The sequence below is a fragment of the Oratosquilla oratoria genome, chromosome 28 (genome assembly GCF_046742065.1).
Source record: "Oratosquilla oratoria isolate Oo_2021 chromosome 28, ASM4674206v1, whole genome shotgun sequence".
NCBI classification, from domain to species: Eukaryota; Metazoa; Arthropoda; class Malacostraca; order Stomatopoda; family Squillidae; genus Oratosquilla; species Oratosquilla oratoria.
This window is the reverse complement of record NC_134804.1, coordinates 2,224,205-2,246,552: the sequence shown is the minus strand read 5'-3', so window position 1 is coordinate 2,246,552 and position 22,348 is coordinate 2,224,205. Positions and strand designations below refer to the sequence as shown.

At 40.4% G+C, this 22,348-nt stretch overlaps 1 protein-coding gene across 2 annotated transcripts in view; it reads left to right on the top strand.

Moving 5' to 3' along the window:
- Positions 1-13,576, top strand: part of pit (probable ATP-dependent RNA helicase pitchoune) — a 32,563-nt gene extending 18,987 nt beyond the window's left edge. For both annotated transcript variants that reach the window (XM_076210903.1, XM_076210902.1), the window contains exons 8-12: positions 7,261-7,421; positions 9,144-9,295; positions 11,982-12,150; positions 12,949-13,080; positions 13,268-13,576. In XM_076210903.1, the coding sequence (XP_076067018.1) occupies positions 7,261-7,421; positions 9,144-9,295; positions 11,982-12,150; positions 12,949-13,080; positions 13,268-13,426 (773 nt within the window). In that variant the 3' untranslated portion in view covers positions 13,427-13,576. The remainder of the gene's footprint in view (positions 1-7,260; positions 7,422-9,143; positions 9,296-11,981; positions 12,151-12,948; positions 13,081-13,267) is intronic.
- The last annotated feature ends 8,772 nt before the right edge of the window (positions 13,577-22,348 follow it).

Here is a 22,348-nt window from a genome sequence, read left to right as displayed (position 1 = left end):
ACTAATGATGAAAGCACCAAAGAATGTAAAGGAAGTGAGGAGATTCCTAGGGATGTGTGGATTTTATAGGAAGCACATACCAGATTTCGCAAAAATCGCGGTACCACTCACTAATCTTACAAAGTCAGATTCTGAATATGTATGGAACAGCAATCGCCAGGAGGCATTTGAGCACCTGAAGGAGAAGCTAACCAGTGCACCCATGCTAGCGAAAGTACGGAATGACCAATCATTCCTACTAACTACTGGTGCCAGCAACACACACGTGGGGGCAGTACTGAGCCAAGTGCAACCAGAAGGAGGCATTAAACCCATAGGATATTTCTCAAAGAAGTTAAACCCATGCGAAACGCGGTACGCAATTACAGATAAGGAGGCACTTGCAATAGTGCTAGCTTGCAGAAACTTTCACCATCACTTATGGGGGACGAAGTTCACCATTATAACAGATCACCAGCCCCTAACCAGTGTATTCAAAAGAAAGACCAAGTCTCCATGCATGAATAGGTGGATCCTAGAGATGAGAGAATACCAGTATGAGATCCAGTATGTAAAAGGGAAAGAAAACGTTGTAGCCGACCAACTGTCAAGGCCAGTTAGAATGATCACGAGAGTACCAGAAGCCACTTGGCTGGGATACGATAGACTCACTTTCAAGGATAAACAGAGAGAGAGTTCCACATGGTTAGAGTTAGCCAACTACTTAGAAGGAGGCACATTACCAAGTAGACGCTTAAGGAAGACGACCCTAGATCAGTTTGCATTGATAGACGACATCTTATATTATGCTAGAGAGAAATCAGATGGAAGCGTTCACTACGCACTCATAATCCCTCACAGTTTGATTCAGGAAGCAATAAAACATGCACATGAGTTAACAGGTCATTTAGGGCAAAAGAAAACAATTAAACAAGCCGAGGAGCTGTTCTATTGGCCAAATTTAAAGGTAGATGTATGTAATTTTGTAAAGAAATGCATTACTTGTCAGAGGTTCAAGGGTACACAAGGGTTGTCACAGCAATACAAAGAGGTTCCCCCTGCTACAAAGGCAATGGAGAGAATAGGCATAGACCTAACGGATATGGTATCCGGGTCGCAGGGATATAGGTATATTTTGACCATAATCGATCACTACAGTAGGTTCGTTAGGTTTTTCCCATTGAGAGCAAAACACCACCAACACATACTACACTCCCTAACCCAGTTCTTCGCAGATTACGGCACCCCAGAGAGCATCATAACAGATAATGGAGCAGAATTCACCAACACGGCTTACAAGAAGTTGTGTGGAGAACAGCAAATCACCCTGCTCTACACTACCCCATACCATCCCCAAGCGAATGGAATGGTGGAGCGGATGCATCGAACATTGAAGAGCATCCTGGCAACGCTCTGCCAGGGCCACCCGAACCAATGGCCGGGTCTACTGCAGGCCTGTCAGAGGAAGATGAATGGAGCCACACACACCTCCACTGGACATACTCCCTACTTCGCCTTCTTCGGAAGACATCCACCCAGATTAGCCGGACACAGACTCCCCGGTGTGGATGGAACGGAAGATGAAGCAGAGATCGCTCATCGAATCATCCGAGAGACCCACCACAAGATGACAACGGAGTACCAGAATGTGGCTAACCGCAGGAGAGGCGAGCAAAAAGTGGAAGTGGGAGCTTTAGTATGGATCCGGAAAGAAACTACGATGCCGGGTACCTGCCGCAAGCTGAATCCCAAGTGGGAAGGACCCTATACAGTGGTAGAGGTGGTAGCAGGACATAGTGTATATGGACTAAGAAATCCCTTCACAGGAAAGGAGACAAGGAGAGCTGCTGCTCAAGTGAAACCTTACTTTGGTTCCGAAGAGTGGTTGGTGGAGCCTGTTGAAAAAGAGTTCCACCCAGACCCGGAAGTGGAAATACTACCACCAAGGATGCGTCGTGCACCAAGACGGCTCATCGAGGAATGCTGAAGAAATCAACTGGAGCAACCCGACCAGTTGGTCCCATATCCAGTGATTTAAGGTGCTAAGATGACAGTAGTTAACTGCAATAGGAAATGTAGGGATCATATTGTGCCAGTATATGTCCAAAGAAAAACGAATGCTCGTGCAAATTAATGCAAAGATGCCCTCAATGTTCCTATATATTGGACCATAAAGCTTAAATGTAACCCACCTATACGTTTATACATGTGTAAGGTTGAGAAGTCCTAGGATTAAGGATGCATATATTTCATATGTTGTAAAAGGAAATTTCAGCAACAGCCAGGTGAAGGAACTAAATGTCAACTTAGGGGGGAGGATAAAGAAGTCAATATTAGCCTAGGAGAGGGACTACAAACGATGGTTAGCGAGCACTTTCATTCGGAGTAGTATTGGAAAATGGGAAAATTCTTTAGCTCGAGTTGGGGTCATGAACCCAACTCAAATTCACAATTGCCCGCTTGACAGGGGTGTAGGACTTCAGGACCTGGTGGACAATCGCCGATTGCCCAGAGGTGAGCCCACAGAAGGGGAAGTAGTGTGCCACCCATGGGGCGAATCCACAAGAGAGAGTCGTGGCTTAGCTCGGTCGTAGCGGCTATGCATGTCCAGTCAAGTAGTATGTAAGAGGTCAATTGGGGAATCCAGCCAATACGAAGGCTGATGGAAAAGTCCACGGAGACATCCACAGTAAATTGGTGTACCCCCGGGTCACCTGAGATTCGTACACCTACGAGTGTGCTGAGGGGAGAGTGCCTCGTCAAGCTATCAAAAGGATAATCGCTCTCTTTTGCAGGATGGATTTTTTTTTCTTTTGCAGGGGGATTTGGACCACACCAAATAGAATCCTTCACGTGATGTTGCGGAATTTTTCTTACGGGGGGGCGTAGAGCCATGTAAGGACAGGAATTTTGAAGGGATATTATTTTTGGAATTTCATTTTATTTATCTATTTATTTATTTGAGAGACTGGGTATTATGGACGTCGTGACGGTTTTACTCAACCAAGAAGCAAAGTAGAAAATAGAGCCTTAATAGACCATGAATTTATTCTATTCTATGTCTGCCTATCAAGATGTGTTGGCAAAGAGCCTTACTATAATCATTGAAGAAGAACATACAATAGGAGATAGCTACAAATATATTTCGGCTGATTTTGGTTAAACTGAGTTTCGACGCGACATTAGAATGTTCTCGAACATAGCAGGGGCACCGTAGCTCCGCCCACCCGTGACGTCACTAAACGTTCGGACAGAGGCGTAAGCTAAGGCCATTAATTTTAAGAGTAATAGGAAAAATTCCCAACTTTCAGTTCAGGATTCCACTAGAGAAATAGTTTAGGGAGAGATTGTAGCAGCTAGGGGCTCTGTTGAGAAGCGAAATGAAGTTTTACGAAATGATACAACAGGGAGGTTAGTAGTTTACCCATAGATACGAACACATAGCCGTCTCGTTCTTTTTGTGCGCAGCTAAAATTTTAATCTGATGCCAAAAATGATTCCGATAACAGGTATGAACACGTTCTGTAAGATTAATGAAAACAAATGTCAATATGTGAGTTAAATGATATAGTGCAGATATAGTAGGTAGATAGTTATTATTATTATTAAGTTTTGAATCTGATGCCAAAAATGATTCCGATAACAGATATGGAAAAAGGGGTTTAAGGGAGTGTACTTCACAAACACTTTGCGTATATACATTAGCTATGAGAGTGTAATACTTAGAGTACAATTCTGTCTGTGATCGTTCTCTAATAAGAATACGGGGTTGAAGGTAGACACAGTGCTTGAAGGTAGACACAATATTATAAGTAGACTTATACAGTGACCGGAAGGTTGGAGCGTAAATAACTACGTTTTTCCACGTGCCTGTGACCTTACTTATGATGCCCATAAGAAAGAAAAAACTGTGTTATTAAATGTCTCGCATACCCATATCTTTTTCATATTGTAAGGATCAATAGATTAGTTGGAGAAAACCACAATATATTTTTGTATTTCCTTACTATATTTTTGCTTCAGTGTAATAATTAACACATAGCAGACCTTCGCTTATTTTCTTTTACTACCCCCACTTGGGCATAGGCCTTTTCGCTACCCAGAACCAACCCCGAACGACCTGAGGAAAGGGGACGGAGTCAGACGTGAATGACAAGGAGCAGTTTCCATTTATGGTCAGATATATCCATATAGACGATTGGGTGGTGGCAGCGTATACCTTGATTTTTTTTATTTCCCAAATCGTTCTTATGTGGGTATCTCTGATCACTCCCATTGGAGGTGCTCTTGGTTAAACACTAAATCAATCGACGGCACCACATTATATACATGCTTTTACTACCCCCACATTATTGGTGGCACCACAATTCTATAGATCTATAGTAGATTTCCTCTTTCTCTTCTCTGCTCCAGTGTTTGTAATTCCAATATGGCGTAATTATCAGTAACGACCTCAAATCATCCAAGCAGTGTATTTCAGCCTCTGAGAAAGCAAATAAGATTCTAGGACTGATTGCGCAATCTTTTGATTTCAAAAGTCCATCACTCATTTACAAGCTATATAAATCGTTAGTTCGCCCACATTTGGAATATGCTGTTTCCGTATGGTCACCGAATCTCATTAAAGACATTGACAGACTGGAAAAAGTACAATGGCGAGCCACAAAACTGATGCCAAATATAAAAAATAAATCGTATGAAAATCGACTAAAACATATGAATCTGTTTTCCCTAAAAAAGCGTAGACTCAGAGGTGACTTGATACAGGTCTTTAAGATTTTAAAGGGAATTGACAACATCAAAAGGGACCAAATTTTCACATTGAATGAGAATCAGACAAGAAACAATAGTCTCAAACTGTCCGGAAATAGATTCAATTTGGAAGTAGGTAGAAACAACTTTGCCAACCGTGTAGTTAATGAATGGAATAAACTTCCTGCATAGGTAGTGCAATGTAGTTCAGTTCAAAGCTTTAAGAATCATTTAGATAAATACCTAAGCAAGATGCTGTAATGATTATAATTTATTTTATATTATTTGTTTTTGTTTTGTTATCATTTGTCTGTCTGATTTTCATTTATTATTAGTTATATGTCAATTTATTATTATTTACTATTTACCTGTTTGTTTATTATCTAACTATACTTATGCATTTATTTATGTATTTTATTTGTTATTTACATTGCTATACTTTTTATTTATTATTTTATTATTATTATGATTTTTTTTTTTCGCATCCGACCTAGATATGGACCAAAAGTTCTCCTGTCGGTGTGCTCCGCCTTTGTAATCCTTTGTAATCTTTGTTTGTATGTTAATTTGGAAAGAGCTGGTGCCAACTTTGTCATTGCTCTCTTTATTCTTTTTAATATCTTTATATTCTTTTTGGTAAAGGGTGTCCATAGTGTTGCTGCGTATTCCAGTTTGTAACTAATATTTTAAATAACCATTTCTTCATCCAAATAGTCAAATGCTAATTTCATTGACCTTAATAGTTTTTTTTTTTTTTTTTTCCAGATCTCTTCTATAGTTATCCTTTTTGAGTTTCTTTTCATGTCCTCTTGTTTTCATTGTCCCATTTTAGTAAATCACTCCTATCAAGGATTTCCATTCCTTTCATGATTCTATAGATAGTCAGAAGATTTCCTTGTTCTCTTCTCTGCTCCAGTGTTGGTAATTCCAATTTGGATAATCTTTGTTTGTATATTAATTTGGAAAGAGCTGCTGCCAACTTTGTCATTGCTCTCTTTATTCTTTCTAATTTCTTTATATTCTTTTTAGTACTGGGTGTCCATAGTGTTGCTGCATATTCCAGTTTTGGTCTTATTAATGTAACTAATATTTTTTTAAATAATTTCTTCATCCAAATAGTCAAATGCCACTTTCATTGACCTTAATAGGTTGAAGGTTTCTCTGACTATTTTGTTGATATGTTTGTCTGGTGTCATGTCTTTGCTGATTATTACTCCAAGGTCTCTTTCCAAGTTCACTTTTTTGACTTCACCAATTTTATAATTTTTTGATATTCTGTTTTTACTTTTTCCAAACTCCATTATACTACATTTCTTGATATTGAAGTTCACTTCCCACTTTTGAGTCCATTTCCAGATTTTGTCCAGGTCTGACTGTAATGATTCACAATCCTCCTCTGTTCTTACTTTCTTTAGTATTTTTGCATCATCTGCGAAGAAATTCATATAACACTCTACCCTTTCATCCATGTCTTCTCCCTTCCTTCCTCAACAGACATTTCCCTCATTCCCAATGCCCCTTTTACCCCATTCATCCATCTCATCCTTGGTTGTCTCCTCATGTTCACTCCTTCCATCTCTGCCTTCCACACCTCTTTTGCTAATCTTTCTTCACTCATTCTTTCCATGTGTCCAAACCATCTTAATACTCTTTTATCATCCTTATCTCCCAACTCCCTTTCCATCCCTGCTATCCTCCTCACCTCCTTGTTCCTCACTCTATCCAGTCTAGTAACCCCTATGATACTTCTCAGGCCTTTTATCTCAAACATATTCAAACTTTACTTTTTCGTTTAGGAATGTCCCCCGTGGGGTTACAAGGAGAAGGATGCCTAGTCCCACTCCCCGTCCCTTTCTTCTTGCCTCTTACGATCCAAGTGGAAATACTTGGTGGCAGTATTCTTTTCCCCCACCACAGGGATGACCCATCATCCAGGAGGTGCTAAGTTAAGAGGGAGGGTGGAGGGGTGTGGAGTGTATTCAGGGATGGAATGGGTGGAAATGATTTTATGCCTTTTCCTTTTTGGCTACCTCCCTTGTAAGGGGGAAAAAGCCTTGGTATATGTATGTATGTATGTACATTCAAACTCTCTCTTCCTCTTGTGTGTTCCATGTTTCTGCCCCATACAGTGCTGTTGGCACAATCATACAATCTCTTAGCATTCATTCCCAAATGTCTCACTTTTTAATCTCCAGAGCATTTATTAGTAATAATAAAATAAGCATGGGTGAATTAGAGTTGGGAAATTGGGGTTGGACTATAACCAGGCAACCTTCACATGGTTAAGTGGAAAGGGGTGAATGGGACTGAAAAGGTTGAGATGTTTCCTCTCTTATGCCTAGCCACCTTTCCTTGTAGATAATTGCTGATTGTATTATGTACTAGAAATGAAGTATGTTGCCTAATTTTGTCAATCTGTTGCTCCACATCTCTCTTGCAGGAGACTTGCTTTGCCCAGGAAACAAGTCGTTACCATAAGACAGTAGTTTTAGTTGTGAAGCATTAATATTCTTTCCATTTCACATTCAGCATATCTGGTCGTGCCAAGTGACAAACGGTTCCTGGTTTTGTACACATTCATCAAAAAGAACAAAAAGAAGAAAGTGATGGTTTTCTTCAGCTCGTGTATGGAAGTTAAATTCTACAGTGAATTGCTTAATTACATTGATCTTCCAGTTATGTGCATCCATGTAAGAAACCTTGTGATGTTTTCATATGCGTGTTTATGTGCTAAAAGGAGTATGGAAAACAGAAGTGGATGAAGTGAATTTTAAAGGAAGGCCAGGAATGAGCTGAATGAATGGGGTGGAGGAGGCTTTGGATTCATTAGGGATGTCTTATGAATAGGAAAGAGAGCTTGCAAAAGATATCAATGAGTGGAGAGAGAATGTGAATGGATGAGAAGATAATGTGACTTGGAGAATCTCACTTGGCAAGTGAATTGATTTGAGTGTATGAAGAGCAAGGAGGATGTTCACCATATGATGGGGTAGTGGGAGTAAACCAGCTCTAGCTCTTGGGCTCTGTTGTGAAAGTGTGATACATAACTGTATTGCCCTTCTTTTGAATAGTGTGATGGGGGAGGGGGATGACCATTTATCCATGGGAGAGAAGGGGGATTAAAAGGGTTATTTTTACATATATTGGGTATGTGCTTTGCCACTCAAAAATTTACAGAGAGAAGAAATCCCTTTGGGCCATATTAGTTTCTAACTCATTTACAACCACTCTACTCACACCCATCTTTTGCCCTCTCCCTTCTCTGCTCAACAGATATTACCCTTATACCCAAAAGAGAGAGCAAAATATGGGTGTAAGTTGGGAATAGTTGCAAGTAGAGGAGGATCAGGTGTGGCTTAAAGCGATTTCTTCTGGTATGCTATGTAATTTTTCAGGTGAATGAGGGGAAGTTCATGTATTAAAGCAGTGAGGGTAAACCAGATTCATCTGTCAGGCCCTGCTGTGGCTATGTGTCTTGCATTGCCTCAGGCCCAAGTAGTGGACAGAGGACAGAGATGACCCTTTAACCACAAGGACCTAATATGGAAGGGATAACAAAGAGAATTTTGGATGAGTGAAGGGTGAATAGGTCACCCCATTTATAAGTTTATAAGTGGGAAAGGGCATTTTGGTAGATGCATGTATGGTAAGGGAGGTAAATACAAGAAAACTTAGCAAAGGTTTAGAACTTGTGAAAATGGGAGGACAAAGGTAGTGAAGCAGTTATTTGTGGATGACACCGCATGTGTTGCTCATTCTGAGACTGAGGCAGATTGTAACTGAGTTTGAAAGAGTATGTGAAAGAAGAAAGTGAATGTGAGCAAAAGGAAAAGGGTGAGGCATGCAAGGAATTGTGATGGTAATAGAGTATGAATGGTGGGAGGTGTGAAGTGTGGAGTTTTGATTATTTGGGGGTCTATTTTTCTTAGTGAACACATGCCCATGCACCTTGTAGACTGCTCTAAGACCAGCCCTGCTAAAACAACTACATCTACATTTGTTTCTCTTCCCTATGTATGGTGGAACTGTACATGCATTCCTCCAATCATCTGGGAGTCTTCCTTCTTGGGTACACACTTTGAACAATCTTCCAGCTACTACTACTACTACTACTACTACTACTACTACTACTACTACTACTACTACTACTGCTACTACTACTGCTACTACTACTACTACTCCTACTCCTACTCCTCCTCCTACTCCTCCTCCTCCTCCTCCTCCTCCTCCTCCTCCTCCTCTTGACTTCAGTTTTAGTCAAATTGTCATGAACTCTCTAGGAGAAATATCTTCAGTATAAAATATTTTGGTATATTTTTACTGAAATTTGCAGTTCAAAAGTTGAACTTGTTCACACATTGTGTGGATTTTATGAACAACCATATTTATTTTTCTTTTTTCTTTTCATTCAGGGAAAGCAGAAGCAGGTGAAACGAACTAATACCTTTTACCAGTTCTGCAATGCTGATACTGGAGTCCTGTTATGCACTGATGTGGCAGCCAGAGGCTGGGATATCCCTGCTGTAGATTGGATTGTTCAATATGATCCACCAGATGATCCAAAGTATGACATTTTATTATGCATAAGATTGTAATAATACATAAATACATGCATATAGAAAAAGGCCTGTCTCCTTATAAGAGGTGTGGCTGATTTAAAGCATACACTCATTCCACACCCATACAAAAACCTAATTGTTACCCCCTTCTATCATAGCTCTTTGTATTTACCATACTTTGCCTTCCAATATGTATTCAGGTATTTTGTGATTGACCAAACATTTTGCTAGTGCAAAAATATATATATATATATATTTTTTTTCCATTAATAAAGAATTGGAATACAATTCTTTGATAACAGGAAGATTTTTTTTTTCTTTTCTTTCTTTTTCTTTTTTTTCTCACTATCTTTGTATTACCTTTGACCTGAGAACAGCATGGCAAGGGACAGGGGAGATGCTTCATTATGAAGTGATGACTAAACTTGGAGGGTTGTTAAATGGATTTTAATGAGTATATAGTGGATGCTTGCCTTGACTGTCATCATCACCCTTTGATAAGGGGGAATGGGTCTTTGCTATGTATATTCTGGCTGTTGAACCTCTCACTTCCACGTGGGGGGTACAGCCTTGAAGAGCTGACACTTGGTCTCTGGGTCAGACCCAAGATCTCGGTATCAATTTCTACCTCCACTCATCCCTTTACTTATTTACATATGGGATCTGACAACCAGTGACTGCTCCCCTCTCCCTGCTTAAGCTAGTGACATAGCGACTTATGGAACCACCTGGAAGCCATGAGTTTCTTGCAAGAGAGACCAGGGGCAACAGACTGATTGATATAAAAAGAGTCCCATATGAATACAACAGTCCAATCACAGCCCACCCCCCACCCCAAGAGATCTCTTAGGGCATAATGACCATTGCCAGCCACAGAGTGTTTCTATTCAGTGAAACTCAAGGCAATTTAATTAGGCAGGCAGTCAGGATACATACATCACTGGTATGGTGAATTAACTGACATGGGAGAAGTAAAAATACATACATACCAGAAGGCCTTTCCCCCTTTAAAAGGGGGGTGGCTCAGGGGTTGTAGTTAAAAAGAGTGGGAAGTGGGTAGAAACAACTTCTCCAACCATGTAGTTAATGAATGGAATAAACTTCCTGCAGAGGCAGTGCAATGCAGTTCAGTTCGAAGCTTTAAGATTAATTTAGATTAACACTTAGGCAAGATGCTGTAATGACTGCCATTTATTTTATATGTTTGTTATTATTTGCCTATTATTATTTGCTTGATTTTCATTTATTATTGTGGGTAAAAGTAAGGTGATGAGATGTACAAGGGGTGAAAGTGGCAGTAGACTGGAAGTGAGCATTAAGGGAGAGCAACTGGAGGAAGTGGATAGTTTTAGATACTAGGGTGCAAATGTGGCAGGAAAACGTGGAGTGAAGGTGGAGGTAGAATGTAGATTGAGAGAAGTAAATGCCTTGGTGGATTGAAGAGTATAATGAGGAATAGACATTTGGGAATGGATGCTAAGAGGAGACCGTATGAAGGAGTGATTGTGCCAACAGCACTGTATGGGGCAGAAACATGAACATAAGAGAGGAAGAGAGAAGGAGTTTGAATGTGTTTGAGATGAGGTGTCTGAGAATTATGATGGGGGTTACTAGGCTAGATAGAGTGAGAAATGAGGAGGTGAGGAGAAGAATGGGGGTGGGAAGGGAGTAGGGAGATAGGGTTGATGAAAGAGTATTAGGATGGTTTGGGCACATGGAAAGAATGAGTGAAGAAAGACTAGTTAAAGAGGTATGGAAGGCAGATGTGGAGGGAGTGAACATGAGGGGACGTCCTAGGATGAGGTGGATGGATGGGGTGAAGGGGGGTTTGGGGAAGAGGGGAATGTCTGTTGAGGAAGGATGGGAGAGGACAGAAGACAGGGGTGAATGGAGAATGGTTGTATATGGATGATGATGTGATGCATGAGGTGGAATGGGCAGGGGGATGGGGGGTGAGGTAGTATGTGTGAGCAAAATTTGACGCAGCCCGAAGGGATTTCTCCCCGTCTTCTCCTTTTATGCATGGGGGGACGGAGAGGGGGTCGCCAATTTAATGAAGCGGCCTTGCTGTGGATGTGCTGTGTCTTGCGACACTGCTTCTGACCCAGGGCAGTGGACAAGGTGCAGGGATGACCTGTCATTCAGGAGATGCTAAGATAAGAGGGAGGGTGGAGAGGTGTGGAGTGTATTCAGGGATGGAATGGGTGGGAATGATTTTATCCCTTTTCCTTTTTGGCTACCACCCTTGTAAGGGGGAAAAAAACTTGGTATATGTATGTATTAGTTATATGTCTATTATTATTTACCTGTTTGTTTATTATTTAACTATACCTATGCATTTGTTTATTTTATTTATTACTATCTATATTATTATAAAAAAAAATTATTTATCATTATTATATTTTTTTGCATCCAACCTAGTTATGGACCAAAAGGTCTCCTGTCAGCGTGCTCCACCTTTGTAGTCCTTTTTAATAGAGTAAAGATTTATTTTAACATTGCAAACCCCTTATCAGGAGGCTAAGACAGGGTTTGAATGCCATCACTTCAATCTCCACCACAAATAGTATTGCTCTAACCCACTTAGCTAGTGAGTAAAGATAATCTAACAAATATTGTCTTGCAAATTGTAAATACACTGGATACTTTATATATTGTAAGTACTTATGAGATTTGTTTGAAAACTTTTAGGGAATATATTCATCGTGTAGGCAGAACTGCACGAGCAGGAGGTCAAGGAAATGCATTACTTTTCCTTCGTGACGAAGAGATAGGATTCATTAGATACTTAAAAGCTCACCGGGTGAAGGTTGATCCCATGGACATTACTTGGAGCAAAGTTGCAAACATTCAGCCACAGGTAGGACATCATAATTTATGACTACAATGTAACAGAAGGGGTAAATTAGTGCTTCAGGAATGAGCACTCTCTTCATCTCCCTCCCCTGTATTGTGTATTGACTGTGTATTTTATTATATTATGTTAGTATTTTAGATACTTCAGTTACATCCCTACAGACGAAATCACTCCGTATTCCATTATGCTTGGAGACAATGCCCACAAATAAGAATGCTAGTCACCTTTAACTTCTGTCTCTCCTGTTTGTTACCCTCCTATTTCTCCTTCACCACCTCTGTAGTGCAATATTGTTTCTTGCTGACAAAATAACCCCCTCTCCAATCTCTCTTTCTCTCTCTCTATCAAACCCCCCCCCCCCCCACACACACACACATACCCAACCACCCACCCACTCACCCCTGTGGTGCGGTTGGTAGAGTCTCCGTCGGTCACTACGGCACTCCGGGTTCGAATCCTGCCCAGGGCTGAAACAATTTCAGTATCGCTGTGCTTGAGTTGTTACTCCAACTCTCGTGGGCGGGGAGTTGGGGGTGTGTGTGCTTTGAGCATTACCCATAGATTGGTCATATGAGCTCTGAGCTCTCTTCCGGGAGGGAAATAACTGTTGATCACGAGTCCAACCCGTGATCCAAAGACCAAGGTGAATCACATGCATCCCTCACATATGTGGATAGAGTAATATAGTTGCATTAAACCTAATTAATGATTTATTAGATCAGTATTAACTAATAACATTATGATTGATATGAGAAATGGTGATCAAAAACTTTAACTTAAATTTTTTGTTCCACTTTGTAGTTGGAGAAGCTGATATCCCAGAATTACTTCCTTCATGCAAGTGCTAAGGAAGCTTTCAAGGGGTATGTAAGAGCATACAATTCACACCAGGAGAAAGAAGTTTTTAATGTAAATACTTTAAATCTTAAACAGGTTAGTATGTCTGCCACTAGGTTTTCTAATTTCATAAGAAAATTTCTTACTCTTGTGTCTAGTGTCACATTTCCCAAATTGTCTGTAGATTCTACAGTTATGTTATATTTATTACTGTAGTTATTATTTTGAATCTCTTTGAAACTGGATAATGAATTCCTGATATGAGAAGTGTTTTTACCAACAGGTTGCCAAATGTTTTGGATTTCCTGTTCCTCCTTTTGTTGACCTTGGAGTATCTGCAGGAAAACGACCACAGAAACGAGGAGGAGGCGGTGGATATGGCAACAATCATAATAAAAAGTTGATTAAAAAAACTAAAATATTCAGAAAAGTGGGTAAATAACAAGATACACAGAGAAAAATGAGGTGACTTAGGTGCATTTTGAGGTAGATTGGTTATTTTTACTAGGTTTCATTGTTCTGTCAGTCTTAGATTTGAATCTGTAAAAAAAAAGAATGAATGAATAAACATCATAATAAATCTATTGTTCCATCTTGTGTTTACATTATATTCCAACAAAGATTTTGAAATGTTAACTAATTCATATGCACTGACTTGTTAGTTTCAGTATTACTTGAAACAGTGTGGACCTAGATTTCAATCCTGTGGTTACCAGTAACTGCTACATATCTAGTTCAACCACGTGAAGTAAAGATAATACACATACCAGTGGCTTTTTCCCCCTTACAAGGGAGGTAGCCAAAAAACAAAGGCATTAAATCTACTCCCACTCATTCCATCCCCATGTACTCCACTCCTATTCACCACCCCTCCCTCCCTCTTATCTTGGCTCTTCCTGGATAACGGGTTATCCCTGCATTTTGCCCGCTGCCTGGGTTAGAGGCAATGTAGCAAGACATGGCACATCCACAGCAAGGCCACTTCATTTAATTGGCAACTACCCTTACCGTCCCCTCATGCAGAAAAATAGATGGGGAGAAATCCCTTTGGTCTGTGTCAAAAATATCATTCAAACATACTCCATCCCCCACCCACTCCCATGTATCTCAACATCATCTATACACAACGATTCTCCACTTACCCCCTGTCTTCTCCCTTCCTTAACAGACATTCCCTTCTTCCCCCATCCATCCATCTCATCCTTGGTTGCCCCCACATGTTCACTCCTTCCACTTCTGTCTTCCACACCTCTTTTACTAATCTTTCTTCACTTATTCTTTCCATGTGTCCAATCCATCCCAGTACTCTTTCATCAATGCTGTCTCCCAACTCTCCACCCCTACTCTCCTCCTCACCTTCTCACTTCTCACTCTATCCAGCCTAGTAACTCCTACCATACTTCTCAGGCATTTCATCTCAAACACATTCAAACTCCTCTCTTATGTTCCATGTTTCTGCCCCATACAGCACTGTCAGTACAATCACTCCTGTATACAATCTCTTAGCACCCATTCCCAAATGTCTACTTCTCATTACACTTTTTAATCCCCAAGGCATTTACTCGCTTCTCTCAATCTAGATTCTACCTCCACTCCTCCCTTTCCTGCCGCATTTGCACCCAAGTATCTAAAGCTCTCCGTTTCCTCCGGTCTCTCTCCCTCAATATTCACTTCAAATTTGCTGCCACATTCTCTTGTATATTTCATGACCTTACTTTACCCACATGTATCCTCAACTACCTTCTTTTGCACACCTTCCCAAATTGTGTCACTAACTTCCTTAATCCCTCCTCTGATCCTGCCACAAGTGCAATGTTGACAGCAAACAACAACTGGCTTTCCCATTTTTCACCATTTTCTTTAACCATCTCCAATCCCTGGCCCATCACCCTTGCCCTCTTGCACCACCTCATCCATGTATAAATTGAATAGCCAAGGTGATGTAACACATCCATGGTGAAGTCTCACCTTTACCTCAAACCACACTCCATTTCTAATTCTAACACATGCTCACCTACACTTGTAAAAACTCATGACTACTCTTAACAGCTTTCCTCGTATCCCATATATCTGCAATACCTCCCACCGCACAGTGCCTTTCAATCTACCCTGTCATAAGCCTTTTCTAAATTTATAAAGGCCCAAAAAACATCCTTAACTTTCCGAAAGCTTTCTCACATACCAGCCTTACCACAAAAGTCTGATCCATGCAACCCCTACCTGTCCTAAACCCACAATGTTCCTCACCAATTACTCCTGTTCCTCTTTTAATCTCAATCAAAACCCTTCCATAAGCCCTTCCAACTACATTCAACAAACTGATCCCTCTGAAACTACTACATTCACACTTGTCCCCTTTTCCCTTGTAAAGTGGAACTATACAGCCACTTCAGTCCTCCAGCACTACCCTCTTTTAGACAATAAACAATGGCACCAGCCAGTCCACCATCACTGTACCTACTTTTTTTTTAGACACTCGGCATGACACCCAGCCAATCCAGATGCCTTACCTGCTCTATTTTAATAACTGCTTTCACCTCGTCTTTCCTTATTTCTCCATTTTCCTCATTCATCACTGTCATTTTCTTAATGTTTCCCACTGCAACTACCTTTCCTTCCCTACTTTTCATATTTACCAACTCCCTAAAATACTCTGCCCATCTTCCTCTTCCATTATCATCTCTCCATCTGCACCTATTACTTTTTCTTCTCTATTTGATTCGCCGCCTCTTCCTCTCTTAATTTCCTTCCAAAACATCCTTGAATTACTTTCAAAATTTTCTGTTATAATCTTAACCAATTTCACATCCTCTCTCCTCTTTGCTTCTATCTTATGCTTTAATTCACTTCTTTGTATCTCTCATATGATTCTCTTGTCCTATTTTATAACCAATCAGTGAATGCTCATTTCCTCTCTTGTACAACCTTCTTTGCTTCATCATCCCACCTCTCACTACCCTTCCTTCTAATTCCTCCCATCCTCCTTGTTCCACACACCAACTTTGTACACCTTAGAACATGTACATCCAAAACTCCTATTCTTCTGGTTAGCACTATGTAGTCCATTAAAGCCCTATTTACCACCCTTCCATCCACCACACTCTCTCATGTGTACTTGCTTGACTTTCTTCCTAAACACTGTATTTGCTATCATCAACTTTCTAAGACGCATCACCATCAACTCTCCACTACAATTTGTTCCTGAAACTCCACATTTACCAACCGCTATGTCTATTGGTTCATTTCCTACCCTAGCATTAAGATTTCCCAATACCACTGCATTGATATTTTTCCCTAAATCTTCTGTGCACTCATTTAAATCTATCCAAAAATCCTCCCTTTCCTCTACACTCTTCTCACTACCAGACCCATAAGCATTTACAAAAACCCACATCTCCCCAGTTTCACCATCTCCATTAACCTTGAGAAAACCTCCTACTCCACCACATGTTTACCTATCTCTTCACTTACTAGTATAGGCACCCCCTTCTCTCCCTCATCCTGTCTTCACTTGTGACACCCAATTACACTTCCAAATTCAAACTCATCCCTCCCTTTCAACTTTGTTTCACTCAGTGCCAACATATCCATATTTCTTCTCAATAACATACTGCCTATCTCTTCCCTATTGCTCTCAACTGCACATTAAAAGACCCAAACCTTAGAGTTCTGGCCGGAAAACTCCCAGACCCTCTTATGCCTTCACTTTTGGAAATGTCCCCTTTGTGGCTACAGAGAATAGGATGCCTAGGCCTATCCCTGTCCCTATTTTGTCGCCTTTAGTGGCTCGAGTGGGAACACTGGCAGTATTCTCCCCCACAACAGGGTTCAGCAAAAAAAAATACATTCAAAGAAATGGTACAGGAGAGTATTTAAATGGGGGGACAGCAGAACAGAGGGACAGTCGCAGTATAATAAAGTATTATAATTTTTCTATGAATAGATATTTCCTCATAAAATATGTGGCTCAGGTCCATAGAGGCACCCCATATAAACCAAAAAGTATCGGCTGCATGTTGTAACCCCATTTTTGGTTGGTGATTGTTGTAGGTTTCATAAGGTGGACTTAATGTGGGCGAGATAAACACCAAAACCGGAGTTTCTTCTATTTATTTGTAACGAGAATCTGGTTGTAAATATAACAAACTACATATGGGCCCTGTGGGCAAAATACAGGAGTCCCTCAAATAACGCGGGGGTTAGGTTCCTGAAATTACTGTGTATGACCAAATCTGCGTATGCTGACATTCCATATTAAATACCGGTATATACTGTACCCCAGGTAGTTTTTGCAGCTTGCAGGATGGTAATGTAGACCTAAGCTTCAGAACACTTTACATCACAGCTAATATCCACTGTACAAGTTCATTTATAACATCATACAAATTAATTTTTAAAAAGAATAATGCAAACGCAATTGTACAAATATAATATTTATTATGTATCCTATGTAATATACAAAACAATGTAAATATATTGTAGTCTGCGCCTGAGAGGCACTGCGAGTTGATCAGCTACACCCCTGCCGCCTCCTGGTCCCCTCCCGTCTTCCCTCCCTCGTCCCGTTAGCTAGCTTGTCCTGACGCCTGTGTCACTGGCCACCATCACTCGAATTCTATGAAATATACACCCAAACAACTCTTAGAATTCAACACTCATGGGCTACTAAGCATATAAAAATAAAAATTACGTACGCAAATTTTGGATAACGCGGTAAAAATTTCAAGAAACACTAAACACGTTAAAGCGGTAAAATTCCGATAACACGGTGTGAGTGGTGGAAGCAAAGCCCCTCAACAGGTTAGGGCGGTAAAAACTATAGCACGGCGCGGGTGGTGGAAGCAACAAGCTAAAGCTTGTTGGCTACCCCCCTACTCCCCCTCTCCTCCCCTCCCTCCATCCAGCATCAGTACCCGGAGGTTGACACGTGACCGCAGGCACCCACGGCTATCCCCTCGCCCCACACCCTTGTTTGAGCAGTTCCCAGTACATAATGACTGCGTTATCTGAGGATCGACTGTATATGGTAAAATAGAAAGCAGTCACCACAAATGTTTGCGATGTTGCTGCGTGTGTGCGTATGCGTGCCCAACTCTGCGCTAATTTTAAAACGGTTCTCTACATTTGAGATGGTTTTGAAATAAAATCCGTGTTAATTGAGGGACTTCTGTACAGTAAAGTGCCTTGACCACAGGCACACCTGCAGTTGGCAGGCTCTTGACCTGCTCAGCACTCCTGCTGGTAGGCTCTTGACCTGCCCAGCTCTCCTGGTGGTTACATTATCGTTGGTTAATGTAGGGGGCATGCAGTTGATACTTTAGGGTCTATATGGGGCGCCCCTACGGACCAGAGCCACACATCATTTTGGCTGTGATAGAGGAAAACTGTTCATAGAGAAATGATGACACTTTTATACTATGACTGTCCCTCCGTTATGCTGTCCCCCAACCCCTTGTTACTGTCCTGTACAATTTCTCTGAATATTCATTTCCTTTTTTGCCTACCTTTCCTGTGGTGGGAGAAAAGAATACTGCCACCAAGTATTTCCACTTGGATCGTAGGAGGCGAGAAGAAAGGGACGGGAATTGGGACTAGGCATCCTTCTCCTTGTAGCCCCACAGGGGACATTCCTAAAAGAAAAAACAAAGGCATAAGAGGGTCTGGGAGTTTTTCGACCAGCACCCCAAGGTTTGGGTCTTTTAATGTGTGTGGATGTGGTACAGATGAGAATAAAAGGGAATATAGGTAGTATGTTTGTGAGAAGAAAGATGGATGTGTTGGCTTTGAGTGAAACTAAGCTGAAAGGGAAGGGCGAGTGTAAGTGGGAGGTTATCAGGAGTGAAGGGGTGGCTATACTAGTAAGTGAAGAGATAGGTAAACGTGTAGTGGAGTGGAAGGAGGTTTCCTCAAGGATAATGTGGATGAAGGTGAAACTGGGAAAGGAGATGTGGGTTTTTGTAAGTGCATATGGACCTGGCAGTGAGAAGAGCGTAGAAGAAAGGGAAGCTTTTTGGATAGATTTAAATGAGTTCATAGAGGATTTAGGGAGAAATATCAATGCAATAGTACTGGGAGACCTTAATACTAGGGTAGGAAATGATCCACTTGATGGAGTGGTTGGGAAATGTGGAGTTCCAGGAAAGAATTGTAGTGGAAAGTTGATGGCGGAAATGTGTCTAGAAAGAGATTTGATGATAGCAAATACAGTGTTTCGGAAGAAAGCCAAGCATAAGTATACATGGGAGAGGGTGGTAGATAGAGCGTTAATGGACTATGTAGTGGTAAATAGGTTTATGATAGGAAGAGTTAAGGATATACATGTGCTAAGGGGAGAGAGTGGGGGAATATCAGATAATTTTTTGGTGGCAAGTAAGCTGAGAGTGGAGGATAGATGGAGGAAGAGGAAAAGGACAAAAGGTAGGGAGCTACTTCGAGTGAACTCTTTAAATGAAAAGGAAAAGGAGGAGTGGGAGGGTATGAAGGATAGAGTAGAGCTAGGTGTGGAGGAGGAATGGGGATGGTTTAAGGAGGGAGTCACAAAAGTGTGCAAAGATGGTGTGTGGAACAAGAAGGACAGGAGGAAATAGAAGGAAGGGTAGTGATTGGTGGGATGAGGAAACAAAGAAGGTTGTAGAAGAGAAGAAGCGAGCTTTCACAGATTGGTTACAAAATAGGACGAGGGAGTCATATGAGAGGTAGAAAGAAAAGAGAAGTAAAGCAAAAGGTAAAGGAGACAAAGAGGAGAGCAGATGTGAAATGGGGTAAGAGTATGACAGAAAATTTTGAAAGTAATAAAAAGATGTTTTGGAAAGAAATTAAGAGAGGAAGAGGAGGCAAATCAAGTAGAGAAGAAAAGGTAAAAGGTGCAGATGGAGAGAGGATAATGGAAGAGAAGGCAGCATGGGGAAGATGGGCAGAATATTTTAGGGAGTTGTTAAATGTGAAGGAGGATGGGGAGGGAAGGATAGCTGCAGTGGGAAATGCTAAGAAAATGAGAGTCATGAGTGAGGAAAATGGAGGAGAAATAAGGAAGGATGAAGTGAAGGCAGTTGTTAAGATGATGAAAGCAGGTAAGGCACCTGGTCTGGATGGATGCCATGCAGAATGTCTAAAAAAAAAAAGGAGGTACAGTGATGGCGGACTGGCTGGTGAGGTTATTTAATGTGTGCTGGAGAGAGGGTAGAGTGCCGGAGGACTGGAGGAGTGCCTGTATAGTTCCACTTTACGAGGGAAAAGGGGACAAGTGTGAATGTAGTATTTTCAGAGATTACATAGGATTACAAAGGCGGGGCATGCCGACAGGAGACCTTTTGATCCATATCTAGGTCGGATGAAAAAAAAAAAAAAAAAAAAAAACTTCCATACGGTGCCGCACACATAGGCGTCATGAGGAGCAAGTGGATTCGCGACGCTGCCATATCGGCGTCTTGATTATATTTATTGTAGTCGCCCCTGTGTTTTTACACTCTCCCAAATGCGCCCTGAATCCCATTCTCTGTGGTTTTCAAAATTCGCGGGTGAAAGAGAGAACGATCGATATAAGCGGTGACTATATTTTATGATGCGAATATTATTACGTTACGTCATACGGCTGGCATTGGCTGCTGCCCGCGAGATTTAAGTCCCGTACTGAAGTGGTTAATAATAACTAAAAAATATAATAATGTAAATAACAAATAAAATACATAAATAAATGCATAGGTATAGTTGAATAACAAATAAACAGGTAAATAGTAAATGATAATAAATTGACATATAACTAATATTAAATGAAAATCAGACAGACAAATTATAACAAAACAAAAACAAATAATAGAACATAAATTATAATCATTACAGCATCTTACTTAGGTATTTATCTAAATGATTCTTAAAGCTTCGAACTGAACTACATTGCACTACCTGTGCAGGAAGTTTATTCCATTCATTAACTACACGGTTGGCAAAGTTGTTTCTACCTACTTCCAAATTGAATCTATTTCCGGACAGTTTGAGACCATTGTTTCTTGTCTGATTCTCATTCAATGTGAAAATTTGGTCACTTTTGATGTCAATTCCCTTTAAAATCTTAAAGACCTGTATCAAGTCACCTCTGAGTCTACGCTTTTTTGGGGAAAACAGATTCATGTGCTTAAGTCGATTTTCGTATGATTTATTTTTGATATTTGGAATCAGTTTTGTGGCTCGCCATTGTACTTTTTCCAATCTGTCAATGTCTTTAATGAGATTTGGTGACCATACGGAAACAGCATATTCCAAATGTGGACGAACTAACGATTTATATAGCTTGTTAATGAGTGATGGACTTTTGAAATCAAAAGATCGCGCAATCAATCCCAGAATCTTATTTGCTTTCTCAGAGGCTGAAATACACTGCTTGGATGATTTGAGGTCGTTACTGATAATTACGCCGAGATCTTTTTCACTATCCACTTTTGTAAACGAATTTCCAAATAACTTGTAATCGTACTGTTATTTTTACCTATGTGCATTACCTTGCATTTACTTGTGTTAAATTTCATTAGCCACTTTTCAGACCATTGCTGTAATTGATCTAAATCTTCTTGAATATCTAATTGGTTTGAGTGATCATTTGCCACTCCGCACAGTTTTGTATCATCAGCAAATTTGGAAACAGTAGATTTTAGTCCATGGTCTATATCATTTATATATATTGTGAATAGAAGTGGCCCAAGAACGGAACCCTGAGGAACTCCACTTGCAACATTTTTCCATCCAGAAGTTTTTCCATTTAAAACAACTCTCTGTTTTCGACCTTTCAACCAATTACTAGTCCAACCTAATAGGCTACCACTTATTCCATGCAAAGCTAATTTAGTAAGTAGTCTTTCGTGTGGGACGGTATCAAAAGCTTTTGCAAAGTCTAGATATATTAAATCTATATTGTTTCTTTTGTCATAATTCGAGATAACTGTGTTGTAGAATTCGAGTAAGTTAGTCACGCAAGAACGTTTCCGTCTGAAACCATGCTGTCTATCATTTATCAAACGGTTACCTTCTAAATGATATTCGATAGCATCTCTGATGATAGTTTCCATTATTTTTCCTACGATTGAAGTCAAACTTATAGGCCTATAGTTATTTGGTTTCTTTTTGTCACCTTTTTTGAATATGGGAGTAACGTTAGCTAGCTTCCATTCTCTTGGGACATCTCCGGATATGATGGATTTCTTGAAAATAATTTCTAATGGAAGAACAATCTCATTTTTCATTTCCTTTAAGATTCTTGGATGCCAACCGTCAGGCCCTGGTGTTTTATTAACTTTGAGTTTGTCTATACACCTTTTAATTTTTTCTTATGTTATATTTACCGTAGTGAGTAAGTTTACCCCAGACTTTTCAC